The following is a 23,051-nucleotide window of genomic DNA, read 5'->3' as shown; positions in this document are numbered from 1 at the left end:
TAAAGGAAGCCATTAGGTACTTTGAACCTAACAGTACAGAAATATACCTAAAAAGTGAAAAAAAGCAAGTCTATGGAGAAACAGTGAAGTGACTGGCCTAATTGTAAAGCTCTTTCAAAGAGGTTTGTGGGACGAATGGTACCTTTTGGTCCTGTATATTCCCACATGTTTGAGGTACTGAAAAGTTTATTTATTTTACGATATTAAATTTTGAATTGCTTTCTAACCTATTCAATTTTAATGCTATTTCAATCTTCCTTTCCAGACACTTTACTTTTGCATACTGATATTTTCCCCCTCTGGACTCCTTAAGATGAAATTCAGATTGGGAATTTATGTGAGTAACTGCAGTAAGGAATTTGTGTCCTTTATATTAAGAGACATAGCTTTGGAGCAAATTCCGGGTTTTGTTAACTAAAATAGATAAATGGATAAATTGTGTCTTTTAAAACAATGATCATGTTTTTGTTTATGAATTGAATTTCACAGAGCATGGAAAGATATCCTTTGGTCCAACCAGTCCATACCCATCATAAACCCAAACAAAATTAGCCCCACCTGCCTGCGCTTGGCCCATATCCCTCCAAACATTTCTTATTCATGTATTTATCCAAATGTCTTTTAAATGTTGTAATTGTTCCCACATCCACCCCCTCCTCTGGAAGTTTATTCCACACACATACCATCATGTGTAAAAAAAAGTTGCCCCTTGCATTTTTTTATATATCTTTCTCCTCTCACCTTAAAAATATGCTTTTTAGTCTCGAAATCCCACATCTTAGGGAAAAGACACCTACCATTCGCTTTATCTATACCCCTTATAAAGGTTTATAAAATAATGTGGTCACCTCTCAATTTCCTATGCTCCTGTGAAAAATGTCCCATCCCATGCAGCCTCTCCTTATAACTCCAACCCTCAATTTCCGGCGACATTCTGGAAAATCTCTTCTGAACCTCCACCATCTTAATAATTTAATTCCTATAACAGGGAAAAAAAGAACTGCACACAGTGCTCCACAAGAAGTCTCACCAACATCCTGTACAATTTCAACATGACATCCTAACTCCTATATCTAGAGTGTGGTGCTGGAAAAGCACAGCAGGTCAGGCAATATCTGAGGAGCAGGAGAATCACCCTTAGTCGTATGCACAGCATTACGTTGAAGCATTTTCCTACTAGATGCTCACTAAACACTTGAGGAAACGCAGGGGCTTTTCTCTTCAAATTTGAGAATCTTTGACTCCGGTAAGGCTTAATTAGGACCAAACAAACTCTGGCACTGAAAAGTTACTTTTAGTGTAAGGTCTCATTCCTTCAAATTTTAAATAATTAGTTTCTTAAAAAAACTTATACATATTTCATTTTGTCTCCCTACCTCTCTTACCATGAACATATATCAAATTTTGTATAGCAAGCTGATCCGACTTTAAAATGGACACAGAGTTTTATAAAATGGCCCCAAATGTGCTATCTGGGAGAGTGTTAGAGCTAGACTCCACAGGAGATTTCAGAAGAGAGCGAGATATATATTTGAAAGTGATGAATTTAGAGGGTTATGGAGATAGGAGTGGAGAATGGGACAAGCTGGGTAGCCTTTTGCAGGAGCCAGTACAGACACAGTAGGTGGAATGGTCTCCTTTTGTACTGTAAAATTCATGTCTCTTTAATAGTAAAGGTCACATGACTTCTCCTTGTCACTTTAGCTGCAGCCAAAGCAGACAATTTGGCTGGATATCAACCACAAAAGGTCATTAGATAATTCAAGAATATCAATGTTGTCTATTGAATGCTCGAATGTTGTGAAAATTCCAACTATTAGTTTGGAGCAAGAGTCAGGAAGAGTGTCATCACCAAGAATTCCTGCACAACTGACTTTGTTTTGTGGAACAATGATTCTAGCTTAACATTTATACCCAGTTTGTTTGATTGTGATAAAAGCTGGCAGAAGATAGCCATTTGAAACTGAAACTTGCAACTGCTTGTATTAGGGAGACAGAGCAAGCAACTTTAGGACTGCTATACTGAACGAGGCTACCAAAGGGCACATCCTACGAAGCTATTAAAGTGCTACCCTCCCACTTCCATTCTGCATCACAGGGCCTGGGACAAAGGGACTACATCATGGTCCCATAACCAGGACTCCGTGCCCTAGTGGGGCCCTGTGCTCAGATCAAGGGTGTGGCAGCTATGCTCGAGTCAGGAATGAGGCTGCCATCCTCAGGTCAGGTAATGGGACTGGGGGCCCAGACCAGGAACAGCAGTAGGCCCTGCAATTTCTGTCCTTGGTACTGCTCCTTAGTCTACCTAGAGTCACTGAGATGTACAGCATGGAAACAGACTCCTGATCCAACTCATTCATGCCGACCAGATATCCCAACCCAATCTAATCCCACCTGCCAGCACCCGGCCCATATCCTTCTAAACTCTTCCTATTCATATGCCCATCCTGATGCCTTTTAAATATTGTAATTGTACCAGCCTCGAGCACTTCCTCTGGCAGCTCATTCCATGCACGCACCACCCTCTGCAATGAAACAGTTGCCCTTCAGGTCCCTTTTAAATCTTTCCCCCTCACCCTAAACCTATGCCCCCTAGTTCTGAATTTCTCCACCCCAGGGAAAAGACTTTTTCTATTTACCCTATTCATGCCTCTCATGATTTTATAAACTTCTATAAGGTTATCCCTCAGTCTCTGACACTCCAGAGGCAATAGCCCCAGCCTATTCAACCTCTCCCTGAAGCTCAAACCATCCAACCCTGGCAACATCCTTGTAAATCTTTTCTGAACTCTTTCAAAGTTCACAACATCTTTCCTGGAATAACCTCAAAATAATTGATACAGAAGCTAAGGGACAGCTTTGTTTATTATTAAATTCTTCGTGGGAATCACTGGCCAGTCAGCATTTGTTGCCTGTCCCGAGTTGCCCTTGAGAAGGTGGTAGTGAGCTGCCTTCTTGAACCACTGCAGTCCATGTGCTGTAGGTTGACTCACAATGCCCTGAAGGAGGCAATTCCAGGATTTTGACTCAGCGACAGTGAAGGAATGGTGATACATCCAAGCCAGGATGGTGAGAGATTTGGAAGGGAGCCTGCAGGTGGTGGTGTTCCCGTGTATCTACTGCCCTGGAATCTGACTTCAAGCTTGAACTCCATCTCTTCTGAAAGAAAATCCTGAAGCTAGCCAAGGCTGCAAAGACAGAGACTTCTTTTCATTTTCAACTTCATTTGTAGTTTTTAAACCTTTACCTACTTTAAATCTATGTATTTTAGCTAGTGACTTTAGTGCTTTTACTTAAATATCTTTCAGAATTTGTATAATAAACTATCCTTTCATCGTCTTTAAAACATAAGGTTACACTGCTGATTATTTTAATACTGAAGCATTCAAACTAAAATGGGTCTCCTTATGAGCTTATGCAAAGTCCTAGTTCATGGACCACTCTGAAGAAACCTCTGAAACATGTTCATGATACTCATTCAATCCCAGCTTTCTGAACAGGATTTAACACCGAATAGAATTTACTCAATTGCACTTGCTGGCTGGGATTGCACCTAATGAGCTGAAGAGACAGGTAGTTGCCTGCCATATTCATACAAGTCCTAGCTCTCTCCCCTTGCTCCCACCTCACCCCACACTGGGGCAGACAATGAAAGTTTTTGGCCAGCAGCAAGTGTAATGAACCAATTCGTTTGCCACTTTCTGCAAATTTTCAGGCAAAAATCTATGGTATTTGCTGATCTAATGATATTTACTAATTAAATGATATTTACTGATCATCGGACGGTAGTAATGCTGGTTGCTGAATGTTTCAAGTCTCAAGAACAAAAACGTTTAGAAACTTCACAGCTTGGAAGAATGCCTGAATTTTGCTGGCAGGTTTAAAAAAAAAGATGAATTACAGATAATGACAGAGATAAATGTAATTGAAGTGACATCTTTCCAGCTGAACAGTGTAAAGCGACATTTCCAAATAGAGGATGTGTAAAGAGAAATTGATTTCCAGCATTAAGCAACTTCAAAGTATGGATTTGAAGGTGAAATTTGCCTGGATGTTCATATTTTTTTGCCTGAAACAGTATTCTGTTCAGACAGACTTCCTTGTTGAATGTGTCCGATAGATTGATTGTTAAATGTTGACTGTATTGACTCAACTGTCACATTAAAAACTGCACATCTTTAATTCAGCAACAGTTGCACAGAATTTTTATGACAATTGGTTTAATACAGTTGCCATTTTGTGATTGATCTGCAGGGTGTACTTGCATGCATAATGCATGAAACAAAGTGTATACTTTAGAATCACATCAAATAAAGCAGTATCCTCTAGTTTATTAGTCAGATAAACTAGCCTTTAAAGGGTACTAAATCTAAATGATGAAGTCAATTATTTGATTGCATTTTCTCTTACTTTGTGTCAATTTTAATTTGTTTGACTTTTGTTGAGCTGGTCTTTATTCTTTTTGTCTAAACTTCTCAGGGGGGAAAATAATCAGCTGCCTTTAAAAGAAGAACCATAAAACATTGGTGATAACATAAGAATGAACAACGTTATGAAAGCAATAATGTCATTGCAATACAGTTTGATTTCTTTTGAATATCTCTTTAGTTGTCCTACTACTTGGACTGTTGCAGATCTGTAATATTTTAAACAACTAATCCAAATACAGAGACATAAAAAACATATTTGGGATACTGCATCAGAGAATAAATCAATGTGCAGGTCCATCCTCTTACACAATGCAAACAGAAATATACTGTATTTAGTGACCGAGTGCAAAGAAAAACTACAAAGGCTGGGCAAAGATCAGCCTTCATGTTTTCTTTTTAACAGATACAAAAGATAAGATGAACATAGGGGTAAAAAGGATCAGCTGAATATGATCAAGTGCATTACCGTAGCCTTGAGCAAAACAGGATTTAGATCTGGTACAAGACAAAATCAAGTGCTAGAGGAAATCCTGAAGGGCCAAAAGCCACATCAGCCTTCTGTAATGAGAGAATACACCAGTGCCATCACATCAACTCTATCTTAAAAAGTGAGAAAAGAAAACTTCAAAATGTGGACAAAAATCAAGACTGATTTGAAAAGGCCAGCTGTGTTACAGTAACAGAGGATGTTCACGCACAGAACAATGTGCTATTGCTGAACACCAGACCACTGCAATTCAGGAAGTAGAATTTCTCCTTCAAAACCAGAGATTTTAATCAGCTGCCTTGTTAACATTTCCGATTTGATTCATAGTTGGTTAGAAAAACAAAATGTAAACTCCAAAATTATTTGTTTTTGTCAGGCAAAGTTCTGTTCATTAGGCTTTTGGCATTCTTCAGAACACCATGGGTGAATGACTAATGGGGGTGAAGAGTTAATCACGTACCATGCTACATCTTGTTCAAGGAAGGCTATTGCAGAAGTTTCTACAACATATACAATTGCACATAACACCCTGTGTTACAAATGTTTGAAAACACATGACCAATAACTAAGTACATAGTTCATGGTGTTGAGGTTCCTATTTTTAGAGTCTTCTTGACTATATCAGAGTCCACTTCTGTTAATATGAATTAGTTGTCTTGCAGACAAAATTTAAGAAAACAATTTCTATCCATAAGCTAGCAAATTTGGTCAGCCTTCTGGATCATAGTGCTGTTTAATGGCTTTATACTATCGTCTTTAATCTCTTCCTGTGGCAAACTACAGGACTTCAAGTGTGCATTTAGTGGCACAAAATCAATGTTTGTTATTTTCATTCTGTAGCTAATGGCAAATAGGAAAATTGCTACAGCAGAGTTTGCAACCTGTCCTTAATATAAGACTTGTACAAATAAATATTTTTTTCTAAAAGTTGTTTGAATTTTTTGTTTAAAATAGTGGTCAATATTTTTTTTCCTCAGATGCTAAATGCGATTCTGGAAGATTAATTGAAGAGTAAATTCATAAAATTCAATTCTCCAGCAAAAATTACTGCAGTTTTGGCTTTGCCAAGTCTCAATTTAAATTAAACATTTAAAATTCTTCCTACTCTTGAAGAGTTCAGAGTTGCATCCTATTGTTTTGCAAATAATAAAGTCACTGCTCACTAAAAAAACATTTCATTAGAACTCCCAGTCTGTAGGTTCTTCTCGATTCGCTGCCCTTTCAAGTCGATGAATTATGTTGTTCAGATTCGCCATCTTTGCATACCGCCTCTGGATACTTTTATTTAACTTTGTGCTCGACTGTAAAGCAACCACATCAGTGCCAGGGATCAAGCACTGCCCCTTTGAAATGGTAGGCACTGACGGAGAGATGGGAGCAGAAGAGATCGGCACTGGAGAAACTGGCATTAAGCCTGGAGAAGACGCTGCAGAAGGAGGATTCAGAGTCACCTCCAGATTACCACATGGAGGTTCAGAGAATGCTTTGAAACTGTTAGGGTTTAGGCCATTGGTTTCTGTATCTTTTGGCGCAGAAACGCTTGCATTAGGCTTTGGCGAGTTGTCTGGAGACATGAGGTCCGAGGAGTTAACATGAATTTTCTCATAATTAGAGGAACCAATGATCAAGCACTGAGGATTCTGGATATGCAGCACCGTGGTAGTCTTTAATGAATGTGTCTCGTGGTTGCAGCCTGTCCCTACTCTCTCCTGTTTTACAGTGCCAGGGAGGCGTACAAATGAACCAGCACTTCCTGTGTCATTTTGAATGCAACAGGTATCACAATGGTCATAATCCTCTTCCTCACAATGATCACAGAATTCCTGTTTAATCTCCCTGTTCGCCACCTCATCTGCCTCCAATGGTGGTCGTTTGTCCTTCATTTCAGTAAACATGGCTTTCTTGTCTTCTGGCTCAGAGTCAGAACTCTGTGGTGGACCAACACTAAGAGAATGATTGTGGGTTGTATACCCTCGATAACTGGTTGGCTCCTGGTCTGTGTCATTCTCCTGAAGATCTTCAACAAGTGTTTCTCTTCGAACACGTGACCTACAGAAGTGAAAATATCAGTGGTTAGGACAGCATTAGTTATAGCCTCATTAAACAAATTAGTCAGATGATCTGAAAATTAAGCCTGAGAAGAAAAGATCAACTGGTGATTTTTTTTGCACTATGAGGTGATTCATTCACTTTAGAAGCATTGATGTTTAACTTTAGAATCATTTCATAATCATTCAAATATTTCAGCACTTTTGTTGGGTCCCTTTTTTTTGTCACTATAGTCACTGTGTGATAGTTTAGAATCCTTTCCCTCAGGGCTATTGAACAGTGTCACATGTTGCCCTAGAAAATACAGAGCTCCTGGCACAGTTCTTCCTCAAGAAGTAGGGAATTTCATTTTCTGCTGATGCTGCATGGCTCCTCTCACTTCTGAGTGCCTTTTTCAATGAGTTAAGAGTTGTCCCAGGTAATTGGAATTAGCCCAGGATTCAGGGAGCTGGACAATCTGGATGCATTTCTGTACAGCAGGGGCTGGATCTTCAAAGTGAATTCCAGGTTCCAATTCAGTGTTTCAGCTGCACTGCTTGTGACACTACTTCGAAGTGCAACTGGACGAATTGGTCAGGAGACACCCTCAGAGTCAAGGAAGCAGGAGCTTTCTGACTCGCACCAGCAGCCAGGGAAGACAGCAGCTACCATAGAGATCTATAAAACTAGAGCAGGAAGCTCATCAACTGGCCAGCAAGTCAAACTCAGTGGAGTGAAGCCAAGGCAAAGAAAAACTGGAACTTGCTGGCCTCTCACATTTGAAAAAATAACGTCAAAGAAACCTACTTGAGACCAATGGTAATCTCAGCAGCCCTGGACTAAAGTGAAACATCTGTTCACACTCACCAAAGAAAAATCATTGAAAATTGCACAGGACCCTTCACAAGCTCCTTAAGGGCTGTTAATTGGCTGCAGCTCAATTCCTCCCTCACTGCCAGCCCTTTGAAAACTATCAACTGTCCCAGAGGCACTGGTATCCTGAGACAACCTTTGGCAATGCGATTCCGAAATGCTGCCTGTACTGGATCCTGACCCTACATCCTTTGAAAACTCAGTCCCATATGTCTGCCAGAAAGTTAGCAGATGGAATTTGACTGGAAAACATGTACAATGGAATTGAATTTCATTATCAAATACATTTTTATACTGTTATATGTTATCCTTCAGTCATTGATTAGGTCAAAGACTTCTAAGGCCCAAATACACAATCATTTGAAGACATTAACCTAACATGAACTGTGATCATTTTATTTACAACTGGCAATTTGCTTTATAAAATGATCGATCATTTAAAATGAGAGAATCTTGTTATATTGGCCGTCAAATGCAACTGGAAAATTTAAAAGACTTGTTAACAAGAAAACAGCTTCCGCAAAAGCTTCCAATGAAAGCACATTTAATTCGCACCACACATTCACTTGAAGATCAAAACCCAGGACAAGCCTCGAAGACGACAGTAACATTTCTGTCTGTTGTGCAATGCCATAGAAAAACTGCAATGAAGGTTCATCAGATTCATCCCTGGGACAGCAGGATTAACCTAATTGGAGAGACAGAGGAGACTCAATCTGTATTCTCTGGAGTTCAGAAGACTGAGGAGTCATCTTATTCAAACATGCAAAACTCTAACAGAGCTTGATACAGGAAAAATGCATTTCCTGCTTGGGATTCCAGAAAAAAAGGGACATGGTTTCAGTACAAGAGGTTCATTTAGGACTTAGATGAGGAGGACTTTTCTACTCAGAATGGGAGTTAATATTTGGAATTTTCTACCCCAGAGAGTTGTTGAAGCTTAATCAATGGTTTTCTAGATATGAAAGACATCAAGCCAGTATTAACTGATTGTGTCATCAGGAAGCCCTTGCAAGACTGGACTCAATGGAAATCAGATAAATCTGCACTGAATAGAGTCATATCCTGCACAAAGGTAGTTGTGATTAATGGAAGGCAATCTTTTTAGTCTCAAGACTTTACTGCAGGAGTTTCTCAGACAACTGTCCCAGGCCCAGCCATTTTCAGCTGCTTGACCAGAAACTGAATTATGTTAAATATTATGTGTACAAAAGCAGGTCATAAGTTAGAAATCCTGCAGCGAGTAACTCACCTCCTGACACCCCAAACCATGTCCACCATTGACAAGGCACAGGTCAGGAGTATAATGGAAAACGCCCTATTTGCCTGGATTAGTGCAACTGCAAAAACAGTCAAAGATCAACACCATCCAGAGCAAAACCTTCCACTTGATTGGCGCGTCCACAAATACCCATTCCCTCTACCAATGACACTCAGTAGCAGCAGTGTGTACTATTTACAAGATGCACTGCAGAAATTTACCTAACCCTCAGACAGCACCTTTCAAACGCACAACCACTACCATCTGGCAGCAAATACATGGGAATACTACCACCTGCAATTTCCCCTGCAAGCCAGTCACCATAAGACCATAAGACATAGGAGTGGAAGCAAGGCCATTTGGCCCGTCGAGTCCATTCCACCATTTAATCATGTCATGGCTGATGGGCGTTTCAATTCAACTTATCCGCACTCTCCCTGTAGCCCTTAATTTCTTGCCAGATCAAGAATTTATCAATCTCTGCCTTGAAGACACCCAACGTCCCGGCCTCTACTGAGCTCATGGCAATGAATTCCACAGGTCAACCACTCTCTGGCTGAAGAAATATCTCCTTTCTTTCCATTCTCAATTGACTCTCTCTAATTTTAAGGCTGTGCCCATGAGTCCTAGTCTCCCTGCCTGACAGAAACAACTTCCCAGCGCCCACCCTTTCTAAGCCATGCATTATCGCGTAAGTTTCAATTAGTTCTCCCCTCAACCTTCTAAACTCTAATGAATATAATCCCAGGATCCTTAGCTGATCATCATATGTTAAGCCTATTATTCCAGGGATCATCTGTGTGAATCTCCGCTGGACATGGTCCAGTGCCACTATGTCCTTCCTGAAGTATGAGGCCCAAAGTTGGACACATTCTAAATGGAGTCTAACTAGAGCTTTATAAAGTCTCAGAAGCACATCGCTGACAACAGTAAATGACAACAGTACATTTGTTTTTTTAATCATGGACTCAACCTGTAAATCAACCTTTAGAGAATCCTGGACTAGCACTCCCAGATCCCTTTGTACTTTGGCTTTAGGAATTTTCTCACTGTTTAAAAAATAGTCCACGCCTGTGTTCTTTTTATCAAAGTGCAAGATTTTGCACTTGTTCATACTGAATTTCATCAGTCATTTCCTGGACCACTCTCCCAAACTGTCTAAATCTTTCTGCAGTCTCCCCACCTCCTCAGCACCACCTGCCTGTCCGCCTAACTTCGTATCATCGGCGAACTTCGCCAGAATACACCCAAGTCCCTTCATCCAGATCATTTATATATAAAGTGAACAGCTTGCCCCAAACACTGAACCCTGCAGGACCCTACTTGTCACCAGCTTCCATTCTGAAAAAGAACATTTTATTCCCAACTCTCTGCCTTCTGTCACCATCCTGACTTAGAAATATATCACTGTTCCTTCAGTGTTGCTGTGTCAAAATCCTGGAATTCCCTTCCTAATGGACACTGTGGGTTTACCCATTCCACATGGACTGTAGCAGTTCAAGGCAGCAGCTCCCCACCACCTTCTCCATGACGATTGGAGTTGGGCAATAAATACTGGGCAACATCCGCATCCGTGACTTTAATTTAGAGTCATAGAAATAGCATGGAGAAAGGCACTTTGACACAACATTTCTGAGCTAAGCATCAAACACCCATCTATCCTAAAACAATTTTTCCAGCTTCTGACCCATAGCCTTACATGCTATACCATTTCAAGTGCTTATTTAAATCTTTCTCAAATGTTTTGAATGTTCCTGCCTCTATCACCCTCTAGCAATGAGTTTTAGATATCCACTTCCTCCAAATCCCCTATTCCTTACCTTAAAACTGCATTTTGGTTCTTGGCCCCACTACTAAGGGGGAAAGTTTTCTCCCTGTTTACACTGCCTGTGCTCCTCGGAACTCTGTACAGCTCAATCCGGTCCCTCCTCAGCCTTTTGTACCCCAAGGAAAACAACCCAGCTTGTCTAGTATCTCTTCAGCCCAGGCAACGTCCAGGTTTGATAAAATGGGGACAGTGCAGAAAAATGGCATGAAGGTCAAAGATCATCCATGATTTAACTGCACAGCAAAGCATGCTTGAGGGGCTGATTGGCCTACCCTTATTCCTAATTCTTAGGTTCCTGTGGAGATGGAATCTCTGCAGGTACTACCTGGGAAACTGGAGTCAGCAAGTAGACACAAGTGACCTTTAATTGGAACTTTGACAACTTCTGTCAGTTGGATGAAATTTTCAACACTTTCAAGTCTTCCACACTCCAGCATTGCTGTTCTTCTTTAATAAGAACAATTGATGCACAATTCTGCTTCCAATACCACCCCCCTTTCCTTCTCAGCTATTCAGGTAGGGAAATAAAGACTGACTATAACAAAGCCGAAGGTCAGTGAGCAGAAAGCAATGTTAAACTATTAAGATTTTAACAAGAACAACCACAGAAAATTGAAAATTAAATTTATACTAAGGAAACAAAATTAAAATATGCACATAATTCCATCTGGACAGAATGCAATTAAAATACCACAGAAGACCATAAACATCAAACTATAAGATAAACCATAAGAACAGAATTAGGCCACTCGGCCCATCAAGTCTGCTCCACCATTTAATCACGGCTGATTATATTTCTCAATCCCATTCTGCTGCCTTCTTCCTGTAACCCATGATCCCCTTACCAATCTTTGTCTTAAATACACTCAATGACTTGGCCTCCACAGTCTTTTGTGGAAATGAGCCCCACAGATTCACCTCCCTCAAGCTGAAGAAATTCCTCCTCATCTCAGTTCTAAAGAGCCGCTCCATCACTCTGAAGCTATGCCCTTGGTCCTGAAGATCTGGACTCCAGGGGTGGGTCTCGGTTCCGTGATCGGTCAATAAACACACCTGTAAACGACACTTTGTCAATCACACAAACAATCGTTTATTCTTTGATATGGCCGGGTCGGGAGACTCTGATTAGCCCAGAAGTATGAGTACTCCTAGACCACCAAAAGAATCCGATGACTTACAGAGTTTGCATAGGGTTTATATACATTGTTCATAGTCAGACATGGAGCATGATTGCATAGTAACAACCAATCTAATCGTGCGAGGCCCTCAAGCATTTTTGCCTTAGCCTATCATGATTTCTTGTAAACAACCTGTTCTTAGAATTGTATTTGCCCTGCCTGTGGTTAGGGTTATACCACTAGTTCTGCAATTAATCGGATCTACATCAGAATGCAGTTTCTTGTTTCTGTCTGGTTCAGTGCAGTTTAACAATGCAGAAGCCATTTTGTGCAGCTCCTTCAGCCATTTTGTCCTACCTCCCAGATGCCCGCATCCTCACCTGAAGACTTTCCCCTTTTAGAAAATGATCTATGCCTCTATTCTTCCTACCAAGGTGCATAACCTCATACTTTCCCATTACTGTGTTCCATCTGACACTTCATTGCCCACTCTCCTAGCCTGTCCAAGTCTTTCTGCAGCCTTCCTGCTTCTTCAACACTACCTGTCCCTCCCCCTATCTGCAAGCTTAGCAACATTGCCCTCAGTTCCTTCATCCAGAAGAATAGATATGATCCCAACACTGACTGTCGCAGAACTCCACTAGGCTGCCATCCTGAAAAAGTCCCTTTCTCCCTACTCTCTGCCGCTCAGCCAATCTAACCATGCCAATACTTTTCCCATAATACTATGGGTTCTTATCTTATTTAGCATCTTCCTGTATGGCATCTTATCAAAGGCCTTCTGGAAATCCAAATAGATAATGTCCACAGACTCTCATTTGTCTAACTTGCTCAATATCTCCTCATTTGTCACATTTGTAACACATTTGTCAGGTATGACCTCCTCTTGACGAGGCGATGCTGACTCTGTCCTATTTTACCATGCACTTCCAAAAACCCTGCAATCTCATCCTGAATAATGGACTCTGAAATCTTACTGATGACCAAGGTCAGGCTAACTGACCTACAGTTTCCTGTCTTCTGCATCCCTTCTTTCTTAAACAGGGGTGCTATGTTAGCCATTTTCCAGTCCTCTGGGTCCCTCCCTGACTCCAGTGATTCCTGAAAGATCACCACTAATGCCTCTACCATCTGCTCAGCCATCTCCTTCAGAACTCAGGGATGTGGTCCATGTGGTGTTGGTGATTCTCCACCTTCAGAACTTTTAGTTTCCTCAGCACCTTCTCCTTAGTGATGGCCACTACACTCATTTTTGCTCCTTGACTCTCTTGAAGTTCTGGTATGCTCCTGGCATCTTCCACTGTGAAACTGATGCAAAGTATCTACTCAGTTCATCTGCCACTTCTTTTCTCCCCATTACTACGTCTCCAGCCTCAATTTTCCAGTGGTCCAATGTCCATGCTTGGCTCTTACCTTTTTGAATGTCTTAAAAAAAATCTCTTGCAATCTTCTTTTAAATAGCTAGCTAGCTTACTTTCATATTTTCATCTTCTGCCCCCTGACTGAATTTTTGGTTATCCTCTGCTGGAGGATACAATCATGTTAAATTTAGACACAAGTTTGTTTAAAAACCCATTCACATCATTATACTAACCTGTAGTTATGGAACCAATTGATTACTGTGTTAGTCTTACGGTTCAGTTGAGAGGCTAGGGCCTCAATGGTCTGTTGAGAAGGGTATGGCTCTAACTGATAGGCTTTCTTCAGGGCCTCCTTCTCCTCAGGAGCAAGCACCACTCTGGGTTTTTTGACCTGGTAATGATGGAATACTTGATGCTGAATGCCAGGACTAGCCGATTCTGACTGGGTGCTTGGAGAATCACTATCAGATCCACCATTTATTAATCCGTATCTGCGCTTCAAATATGCTGAGGGGAAGTAAACAGAAAACAATTAGTGCAATTATTGTTCAGCCCCCTCACTGCCGGTCACTTCCACCTACTGACCTGCTCTAATCCCATTTTCCAGCACTTGGCCCATAGCCTTGTTTCAGTGCTCAGCTAAACACTTCATGGTTCCTGCCTTTACCACCCTTTGAGGTAGTGAGTTTTAGAGATCCACCACCCTCCGGGTGAAATTTTTCTTCAAACAACCTGTAAATCACATAAACTGCTCAGAAAAAAACTCAGCAGGCCTGGCAGCATCTATGGAGGGAAAGCAGAGTTAACGTTTCAGGTCCAGTGACCCTTCTTCAGAACTGATGGTAGCTAGGAAAAGGTTGGCATTTATACTAAAGATGTGGGGGAAAGGGAAGGGGAAGGAATAAACGATATTTGGTGATGGAGCCCAGGAAAAGCAAAGTAGTTTGGACAAAGGAATGGGTAAAGGTCAGCTTGAGGAATCAATAGCTGCTAATGGGGACAAGTAGTAGCTGACAATGGGATGTTTGTGGTAACAGCCCATGTGATGACAAAACCTGGAGTATGGAGACTGGGGTAAGGACATTGACCCTAAAAACCATTGACCCTGAAGGCTGCAGGGTCCCCAAGCAGAAAATGAGGTGCTGCTCTTCCAGCTTACACAGAGCTTCACTGGAGCACTCCAGCAAGCCTGATCCAGAGATATTGGCTGGGGACAGGATGGTGTGTGGAAATGGCAGGCAACTGGAAGCTCAGGGTCTTTTTTGCAATAAGAACAATGGTGATGTGCAAACCAATTGCCCAGTTTATGCTTCATTTTCCCAATTTGGAGGAGATCACATTGTGCTCAGTGAATGCAGCAGACTAGATTGATAGAAGTGCAGATAAACGCTGACCCACCTGGAAGATGTGTTCGGGTCCTGGATACTAAGAAGGGAGGAAATAAATGGGCAGGTGTTACTCCTTCTGCAGTTGCAGGGGAAGGCGCATGGTGTGTGTGTGTGTGTGTGTGTGTGTGTGTGTGTGTGTGTGTGTGTGTGTGTGTGTGTACGTGCGCGCGCACACGCGCATGTTAGGTGTTGCAAGTGAAGGACGAGTGGACTAGCATTTTCCAAAGGGAACGCTCCTTGCGGAAGGCTGAAAAGGGAAGGGAGGGGAGTGTGTGTCTGGTGGTGGCATCCCACTGGAGGTGGCAAAAATCCCAGTTAATGATCCTCTGGATGTGGATGCTGGGGAGGTGGTAAGTGAGGACTAGGGAGACCCTATCGCTGTTATGGAAGGGAAAAGAAGAGGTGAGGGTTCAAGTGCAGGAAATGGGTCAGACATGGCTGAGGGCTCTGTCAACAATGGTGCTGGGGAATCTTGGTTGAGGAAGAAGGTGGACATTTTGGAGGAGCCCTGTAGAAGGTGGCATTATCAGAACAGAAGCAATGGAGACAGAGATACTAGGAGGATGGAATAATGTCTTTACAGGAAGTGGATCTTCAGCATATATATGAACCTTTTCCCAATTACAATTAGTTCTGAAGAAGGGTCACTGAACCTGAAATATTAACTCTGCTTTCTTGCCACAGATGCTGAGGTTTTCCAGCAATTTCTGTTTTTGTTTCTGATTTCCAGTATTTGCAGGTTTTTTTTCGTTCAGTGTTTAACTTCTTAGTCACCTGCTCCTTACCTTAAAACTGTGCCCCCTGGTTACTGACCCCTCTATTAAGGGGGACAGCTTCTCCCTATTTACTCTATCTATGCCCCTCATTACTTTGTACACCTCAATCTGATCACCGCTCAGCCTCCTGTGCTCGAAGGAAAATAACCCCAGCATCTCGAGTCTCTCTTCATAATTGAAATGTTCCAGCAGAGGCAATGTCCTGGTGAATCTCCTCTGCTCCCGCTCTAGTGCAAGTCAGGGATGGTTTGTGGCTTGAAGAGGAACTTGCAGCTATGTAGCTGCAGTCCTTGTTTTTCCCAGCGGTAGAAAGCATGAGTTTGGAAAGTACTGTGGAAGCTGTCTTGGTGAGTTCCTGCAGTGCAAACCTTATAATGGTATAACTTCCTTCACTGTGTACTGATGATGGAGGAAGTGAATGTTTAAGGTTATGGATGTGGTACCAATTGAGCAGGCTGCTTTGTTCTAGCTGTTGTCAAGTTTCTTGATTGTTGTAGGCAAATGGAGGGTGTTCCATCACATTCCTGACTTGCTTCTTGTAGACAATGGTAGTAATTGCAGGGGTCCGGAGGTGTTTTACTCATCATAAAATGTCTCTGACCTGCTCAGGTATCCAGAGTATTGTGTGTGCTGGTTCATTAAAGTATCTGATGAATGGGAATCCCCCGGATGTTGATGATGCAGGATTCAGCAATGGTAATGCCATTGGACTTTGAAGGGAGGTGGTTAGACTGTCTTCCTGGTGATAAGCATTGCCTGGCATGAATGCTACCAGCTATTTAACAGGCTAGGTTTGGATATTCTCCAGGTTTTGCTGCATAAAGACCCAGAATTTTCATTAGCTAAGTGATTGAAATGGAACGGAACACTGTATAATCAATGAACATCCTTCCATCTGACTTTATTATGGATAGAAGATCATTGATGCAGCAGCTGAAGGTTGGCTGTTACTAGAACATTGCTCCGAGCACGTTCTGCAGTCATGTCTTGGGGTTGATGTGATTGATGGATAATGACAAACATCTTCATTTCAGTTTTTAGATTAGATTAGATTCCCTAAGGAAACAGGCCTTTTGGCCCAACATGCCCACACAGACCCTCTGAAGAGTAACCCACCCAGACTCATTTCCTTACCCTATATTTACCCCTGACTAATACACCTATCACTATGGGCAATTTAGCGTGTTCAATTCACCTGAGCGGCACATCTTTGGATTGTGGGAGGAAACTGGAGCACCCGGAGGAAACCCACGCAGACACAGGGAGAATGTACAAACTCCACACAGACAGTTATCCGAGGCGGGAATTGAACGCGGGTCCTTGGTGCTGTGAGGCAGTGGTGCTAACCATTGAGCCACGATGCCGCCCCAGTAGGTAAGGCTCAAGCCAATGCAGAGTTTATCCCAAGGTCTTCAATTCTGTAGCATTAGTACTCGATCAAATGTTGCCTTGATGTCAAGGGCAGCCACTCCCACCTCACCTCTGGAATTTAGCTCTTTCGTTCATTATTGGATAAAGACTATAATATGGTCTGGAGCTGCAGTAATCAGACCAATCATCCATAAACGGGTTGCTGGAGTGTAAGTGCTTCTGGATATCATTAATTAAGATAATTTCCATTACTTTGATTGAGAACAGACTCTCAGAGTGGTCACTGTCTGGATTGGATGCATCCTGCTTTTTTGTGGACACTACACTCCGGGACAATTTTCCAAATTATCGGGTGGATGCCAGTGTCATAACTACACAGGCATAACTCAGCTAGAAGCACAGCTGGAAGGACTACACTCAGGACGTTGTCAGGCTCCACTGCCTTACTATAATCAATGTCCTCAGCCATTTCTTCTTATCATGTGGGAGAGGAATAAGACAACGTTCAGGGTCGGAGTAGCAAACTGTAGTAGAGGGTTGGCAGCTGGACTGGAGAGAGAGCTGAATGGTGGCAAAGATTATACAGAAGATAGGAGCAGCAGGACATGAAAACATTGAAAAAGGCAATGGGTTAACGTAGCTTGGGATCTGTGAATATTTGGGAGTGATCTGTTGCATTTTATGCTCTGCTCCTCCATTCTCTTTCTCTGCTTGCTCTCACTCTCCAGCCTGACCTCTTCATGTTTATTTTCCTTTCTGCAGTATTCCCTCACTCACCATGTACTTCAAAACTGTTCTATCTGTACATTCAACCTCTTTCGCACCCATTCCCTTCAGCTCCAAATCTTTATGCTCTTCCCAATTTATCTCACATCTCTTTTAGTAACTTACTTCACATCAACAATTAGGACACACAAAATCAGTAAGAGGCCAGCAGTGGATGGGAGAGATCAACGGATCTGTGCAACTGAAGAATAAAAGAGGTCATGGTGAGAAGAACAGAAAGGATAACAGGAAGACTGAGTGAGAAGATCAGGAAAGTTAGGTTTGGTCCGGCCAGTTTTGGGGGCAGGAAGAGAAAAACGCCATTTTAATTTCACTAACAAGCTCTCAGAAGTGAAGTAGAATAAATGTTGCATTACCCCTTGATTTTGACAAACTAGAAATTGATGTAAAAGGACAACAATTTCACACAATTGGGAACTGAATCAGAGATGGCATGAGATAGGCCTTATTAGAAGCAGTTAAGGGGTGAGGATCTGAAATGAAGTAGCTGAGTATGTGGTAAAGCTAGGCTCAGTTACAGCTTTCAAAAAGGAATCGAAGATTTGAAGAACCTTTTTTTAGGTCTATGAGGAAAAGCCAGAGGAGCACATGTACAATGGTCCACATGGTCTCCATGTTGTAACCATTTTATGATTCTACTCTATCAAAGCATTATCAGCTCAAGAGTTTTAAGCAGGCATATGCTGGAAAGTGTGGCCCACATTGTTCAGGGTGAATCAGTGAACCAATGGTGTAAAGGGGGAAGGTCTGGTGGAGTACGCAGGAGGTCACCTTTTCAGTAAAGTGTACTGCCTGCTCCTTTCAGATCATGAAGTGCTTTTGATACCCGTCAGGAATTATAAACAGTTTTCTTTATTTACTATCTAAATATATATCAATTAGTAAGTGGGTCCCACCACTGACACTGTTCACATTTAACTCAATTGCTGAAATGAACAAAATGGTGTAAGTGCGAGTCACCATGGTCATTACAGACACACGACTGCTGGTGGTTTGATCTGACGGCCACCATACCTCAGGCTAGGGGAGAGATTGAGAAGGAAAGTCCTTCATGGTAACCTCAGCCAGTGTGTGGGAATTGAACCCACGCTATTAGATTAGATTACTTACAATGTGGAAACAGGCCCTTCGGCCCAACAAGTCCACACCAACCTGCCGAAGCGTAACTCACCCAGACCCATTCCCCTACATTTACCTCTTCACCTAACACTACGGGCAACTTAGCATGGCCAATTCACCTAACCTGCACAGTTTTGGATCGTGGGAGGAAACCAGAGCACCCGGAGGAAATCCACGCAGACACCGGGGGAGAATGTGCAAACTCCACATAGAGAGTCACCTGAGGTGGGAATTGAACCCGGGTCTCTGGCGCTGTGAGGCAGCAGTGCTAACCACTGTGCCACCGTGCCGCCCACAATTGTCATCACACTGTTTTGCAAATCAACTGTCCAGTCAGCTGAGCTAAACCGACTCCCACAAAATGGAACTAACCATTTAGCATAATCACAGGAATCAAATACCTCTTAAAAGGTAACAAGTTGATCAGCTAATTGGAGCGGTTCAATCTCCCGTACTTATCAAGGTAGGGACAAAGTGTCAGCCACGGCTTAGTTGACAGCACTCCTGCCTCAGTTCACTCCCAGGCTCAAGCAACTAAATCCAGGCTGACACTCCAGTGCAGTACTGAGAGAGTGCCACACTGAGGTTCTGTCTATTGGATGAGATGAAGCTAAGATCCTATCCACTTGAGAAGGTGGATGTAAAAGACGACACTATTTTGAAGAAGTGAAGTGAACTGACTATGTTTCACCAATATTTATCTCTCAATCAAGATGACAAAACAGATTTTCACATTACTGTTTGTGTTGTTGGATACTGACTAGTGTGCTTCCTACGCCACAACAGAGACTACAATCAAAACATGCTTCTCTGTTATGAAGCACAGTGGGAATCTGTTCTGAAGAAAATTTACATTGAACTTGAAGTGCTAACTCTGTTTGTCCCTCCCCAGATGCTTTCGTACCTGCTGAGTTTCTCCAGCACTTTGATTGGGAACTGAATGGGAACTGAATCAGTTTTTATAAAGCAGATAGAGGTGTTCATGGTCATGAAGTGTGTCTATAAAAGCATAAACTTTTCCTCCTTTTCAAATTTTCTGTTATTCTTATACTACAACAAAGGAGTCCTTCTTAAATGATCAAAAAGAACATTGAGACACAATTACTTGTATTTTAATTATGATTGGCCTAAGTATGAAAGCCAAGGGCTGCTTACTTAACAGTATGTGACAGAGAAAATAGGTCTGGACAGAAACAACAACTTCATATTATACAGACCAGCTTTGTCTGTAGAAGACATTAGAATCCTGAATCTAGCAGCGGGAACACTGCTATACTGTTTATACTTTCAATTACAGTACTTAAAAATCACAATGTATAAACTTGACCAACAGTTACACTTCAAATCCTCTGGAGGGTGTCTTGGGTTAATCTTTCTTACTGCATCCTACAATGGTTTTATTGTGCATTCACTTACCACCGACAAAATACAGACGATGGATTAACACCGGTACACCCACTACAAGTGTACCACAGTAATTTTAAATAATAACTTCATGAAATATAGGGAATAGTATCCATCCTCTTAAGGTAAAGTACTTAAACTATGTAAACTAATAATATATCCAATTTTTGTTTCAGTCGTTCACATCATCATTATTTGCTAATATCCAATTCAAGTGAAAACCTTTGTTAAAATATTTTGAGTTGAGAACTTCTGGTATGCTCAGTAAACAGTTAGTCTTGACTTCAATCATACATGTACTTTAGCTATCACAGACATAGAGATAAACTGTTTTAGCCAAATTTCAAAGACGACATGGAGTTGCAGAGCTAGGATGTAGGGTTCTCCATGAAGACTCTCTATGCTGCTGGTGCCTGAATGTAGCTGGGGCTGTATATGTTGTCTGTAGCACACTCAGTTTAGCATCATTAACTCATTATTATGGGTTTGGAAACCTGTGAAATCAAAGCTTCTTACACAGACACAGACCTTTGATAAACATCAACGGGAAACATTGTTACTGCTGCAAGTATAGTTTCTACATTATGCATTTCTTTGTAAATTTGGAAAGTTGTTTTTTACGTTATGAACATTGCTTTCAATTCGAAGGGCACAATGTTCCCCCTTACTGCTGAGAGGTGGTGAGGAAGTGAAATAATGAGACATACTGGACTTTAAGGGAAACTCATTCCCTTCTTGGGGCTATGTCAGCAATTAAATTCTGAGAGAGAAGGTCCATGGGTGACACTCTGAAATCATCAACAATGAATGCTCCTAAATGGTCATTTAATGGCCACACAAGGTCTTCAACTACCCACCTCTCTGGCTCATCTGCCTCTGTGGTGAGGTGAAAGGTTGCTAGTTTCCTCTCTAACGGCCCTAACCTCGAGGTAATTGGAGGCATGAATGGGTGAGAAAGTGGCCTGGAAAGGCTTTACCCCGATCATGTGAGAAGAAAACAAAACCTTACCTTCTCACAGTGAATCCCCAGAGGATTAGACCTTGTGTGGTGGAATTTAGGATCCAGGATCTGGTTTCCCTCGTCGCCAGTGTTGAGGCCTGTGAGATGGCGAGATATTCGTCCTCACTTGCCTGTCAGCTCTTATTGGGCCCAAATGGTGGATCATATGGTGAGCTTTTCTACCTGTGACAGAATGGCGGTGTACTCACCATCCAAAATACATCCACAAAAGTAGGAAAAATGCCTTGGGTTTTCCTGGTTAATAAGAATTCAAGCCTGTTTGCAACCTGCTTACTGACTATATTTACTAGCCATTCAATTTTAATCAACTACACGTTTTTACAAATGTATGAAATCTGAACCTAATTTAACTTGAGTTGTGATGGACACAGATAAATGATGTGCAAGATTTCTAAACTGATTAAGAAATTGGCTTCACTGAAATATCTATACTTATTAAACATTACAGTTGGTGTGTGAGGGAGTGAGCCTGTTTTGTTGAAAACTGTTAAAAATTTCTAATAAATATTTTCCAAGGATAGGGTGTCAGACCCTGCCAAAAATTGCTGGAGTGTTAAAGTGAGGAAATGATCCTGAGACTGGGCTACTTGGCCAATGGAATCATGTAGAACATGCAAAATACCTTCAAAGTCAACTGTCTGTGTGGGTTTGCACATTCTCCCCATGCCTGCGTGGGTTTTCCCTGGGTGCTCTGGTTTCCTCCCCCAAAGATGTACAGGTTAGGTGAATTGGCTATGCTACATTGCCACAGTGTTCAGAGGTGCGCAGGTTAGGTGCATTAGTCAGGGGTAAATGTAAAGTAATAGGGTGGAGGAATGGAGCTGGGTGGGATACTCTTCGGAGGGACAGTGTGGACATGTTGGGTCTAATGGCCTGTTTCCACACCGTAGGGATTCTATGATTCTATACTGAAGATGAGCGAAGGAAGAAAGAAAGAATGCAAGACAGAAAAAGGAAGTGGGAAATGTAACTGCAAATTTCAAAGAAGCACCAATTGTTTTGTTGACAGAAAAGCTTGCTGCTAATCACATAGATCTGCAAGACAGAGGGGGTAATTTTCAAATTACCAACAGAGCAGACAACAAGTGCAATGAATTGAGCGTATATTACTGAACCTATTCATTTCTTAACCATTAAAAACAGTTTCATGTTGCAATGATTTGAAATTTAGCCCTAAGGATTCTAACTTATTAGACCTATGTAATAAAGATAGCTGAATGATACACAAATGGGTGAATGTAGCACTATTAAACTGATACAGCATCTCTAAATGGCGAGACAGAGAAAGAGAGAGAGACTGTATGAAAATAGGAGGGAGGGAGGAAAGAAAGAACAAGTAAACAGAGACGGAGGGGAGGCACCATGTATTCTACTTCAATTCTGAGTAAAGCTTTGAAGCCAGGATTGTACCATCTGTCCTTGGTTGACAGTTAGAACAGTCAATTGCTAAATTCCTTATACCTGTGAGACATAGCTCCTAACTGTTAGCACCCATGAGACACAGAAAAGAAAAGATCTGCATCTTTCCATTCTATTTTGAGTGAATTTACAAAAACTGAAGAGAAAGTAAACATAGCCCCTTGGAAGGAGGCCAAGTTTTCCCTGCAACATCTCTCAAAGGCATCCTTCTACCCATGAGATCACCTTTCTTTGCAACATGCTTCACCAAAGTAAAAATAACGGGGAGGATCTAGAGAGAAGCCGAACAAATTAAGGGGAGACTTAGGGCAATGTGAAGTGAAAATAAGAGAAAAGGGAAGAGAACCAATAGATACTATCAGGTAAGAGGGCCACAATGCA

At 41.7% G+C, this 23,051-nt stretch overlaps 1 protein-coding gene across 19 annotated transcripts in view; it reads right to left on the bottom strand.

Moving 5' to 3' along the window:
* Window positions 1–688: 688 nt before the first annotated feature.
* Window positions 689–23,051, bottom strand: part of cux2b (cut-like homeobox 2b) — a 329,671-nt gene continuing 307,308 nt past the window's right edge. For 17 of the 19 annotated variants that reach the window (XM_072587530.1, XM_072587518.1, XM_072587516.1 and 14 more), the window contains 2 exons: window positions 13,620–13,893; window positions 690–6,966 (listed from right to left, as the gene is read on the bottom strand). In XM_072587530.1, the coding sequence (XP_072443631.1) occupies window positions 6,096–6,966; window positions 13,620–13,893 (1,145 nt within the window). In that variant the 3' untranslated portion in view covers window positions 690–6,095. Of the gene's footprint in view, window positions 6,967–13,619; window positions 13,894–23,051 lie in introns of all 19 variants that reach the window. The other 2 variants (XM_072587523.1, XM_072587533.1) reach the window with 1 other exon arrangement.

The sequence above is a fragment of the Chiloscyllium punctatum genome, chromosome 17 (genome assembly GCF_047496795.1).
Source record: "Chiloscyllium punctatum isolate Juve2018m chromosome 17, sChiPun1.3, whole genome shotgun sequence".
NCBI classification, from domain to species: Eukaryota; Metazoa; Chordata; class Chondrichthyes; order Orectolobiformes; family Hemiscylliidae; genus Chiloscyllium; species Chiloscyllium punctatum.
Note: the sequence above shows the minus strand (reverse complement) of the source record. Positions and strands in the feature narration are given on the sequence as shown.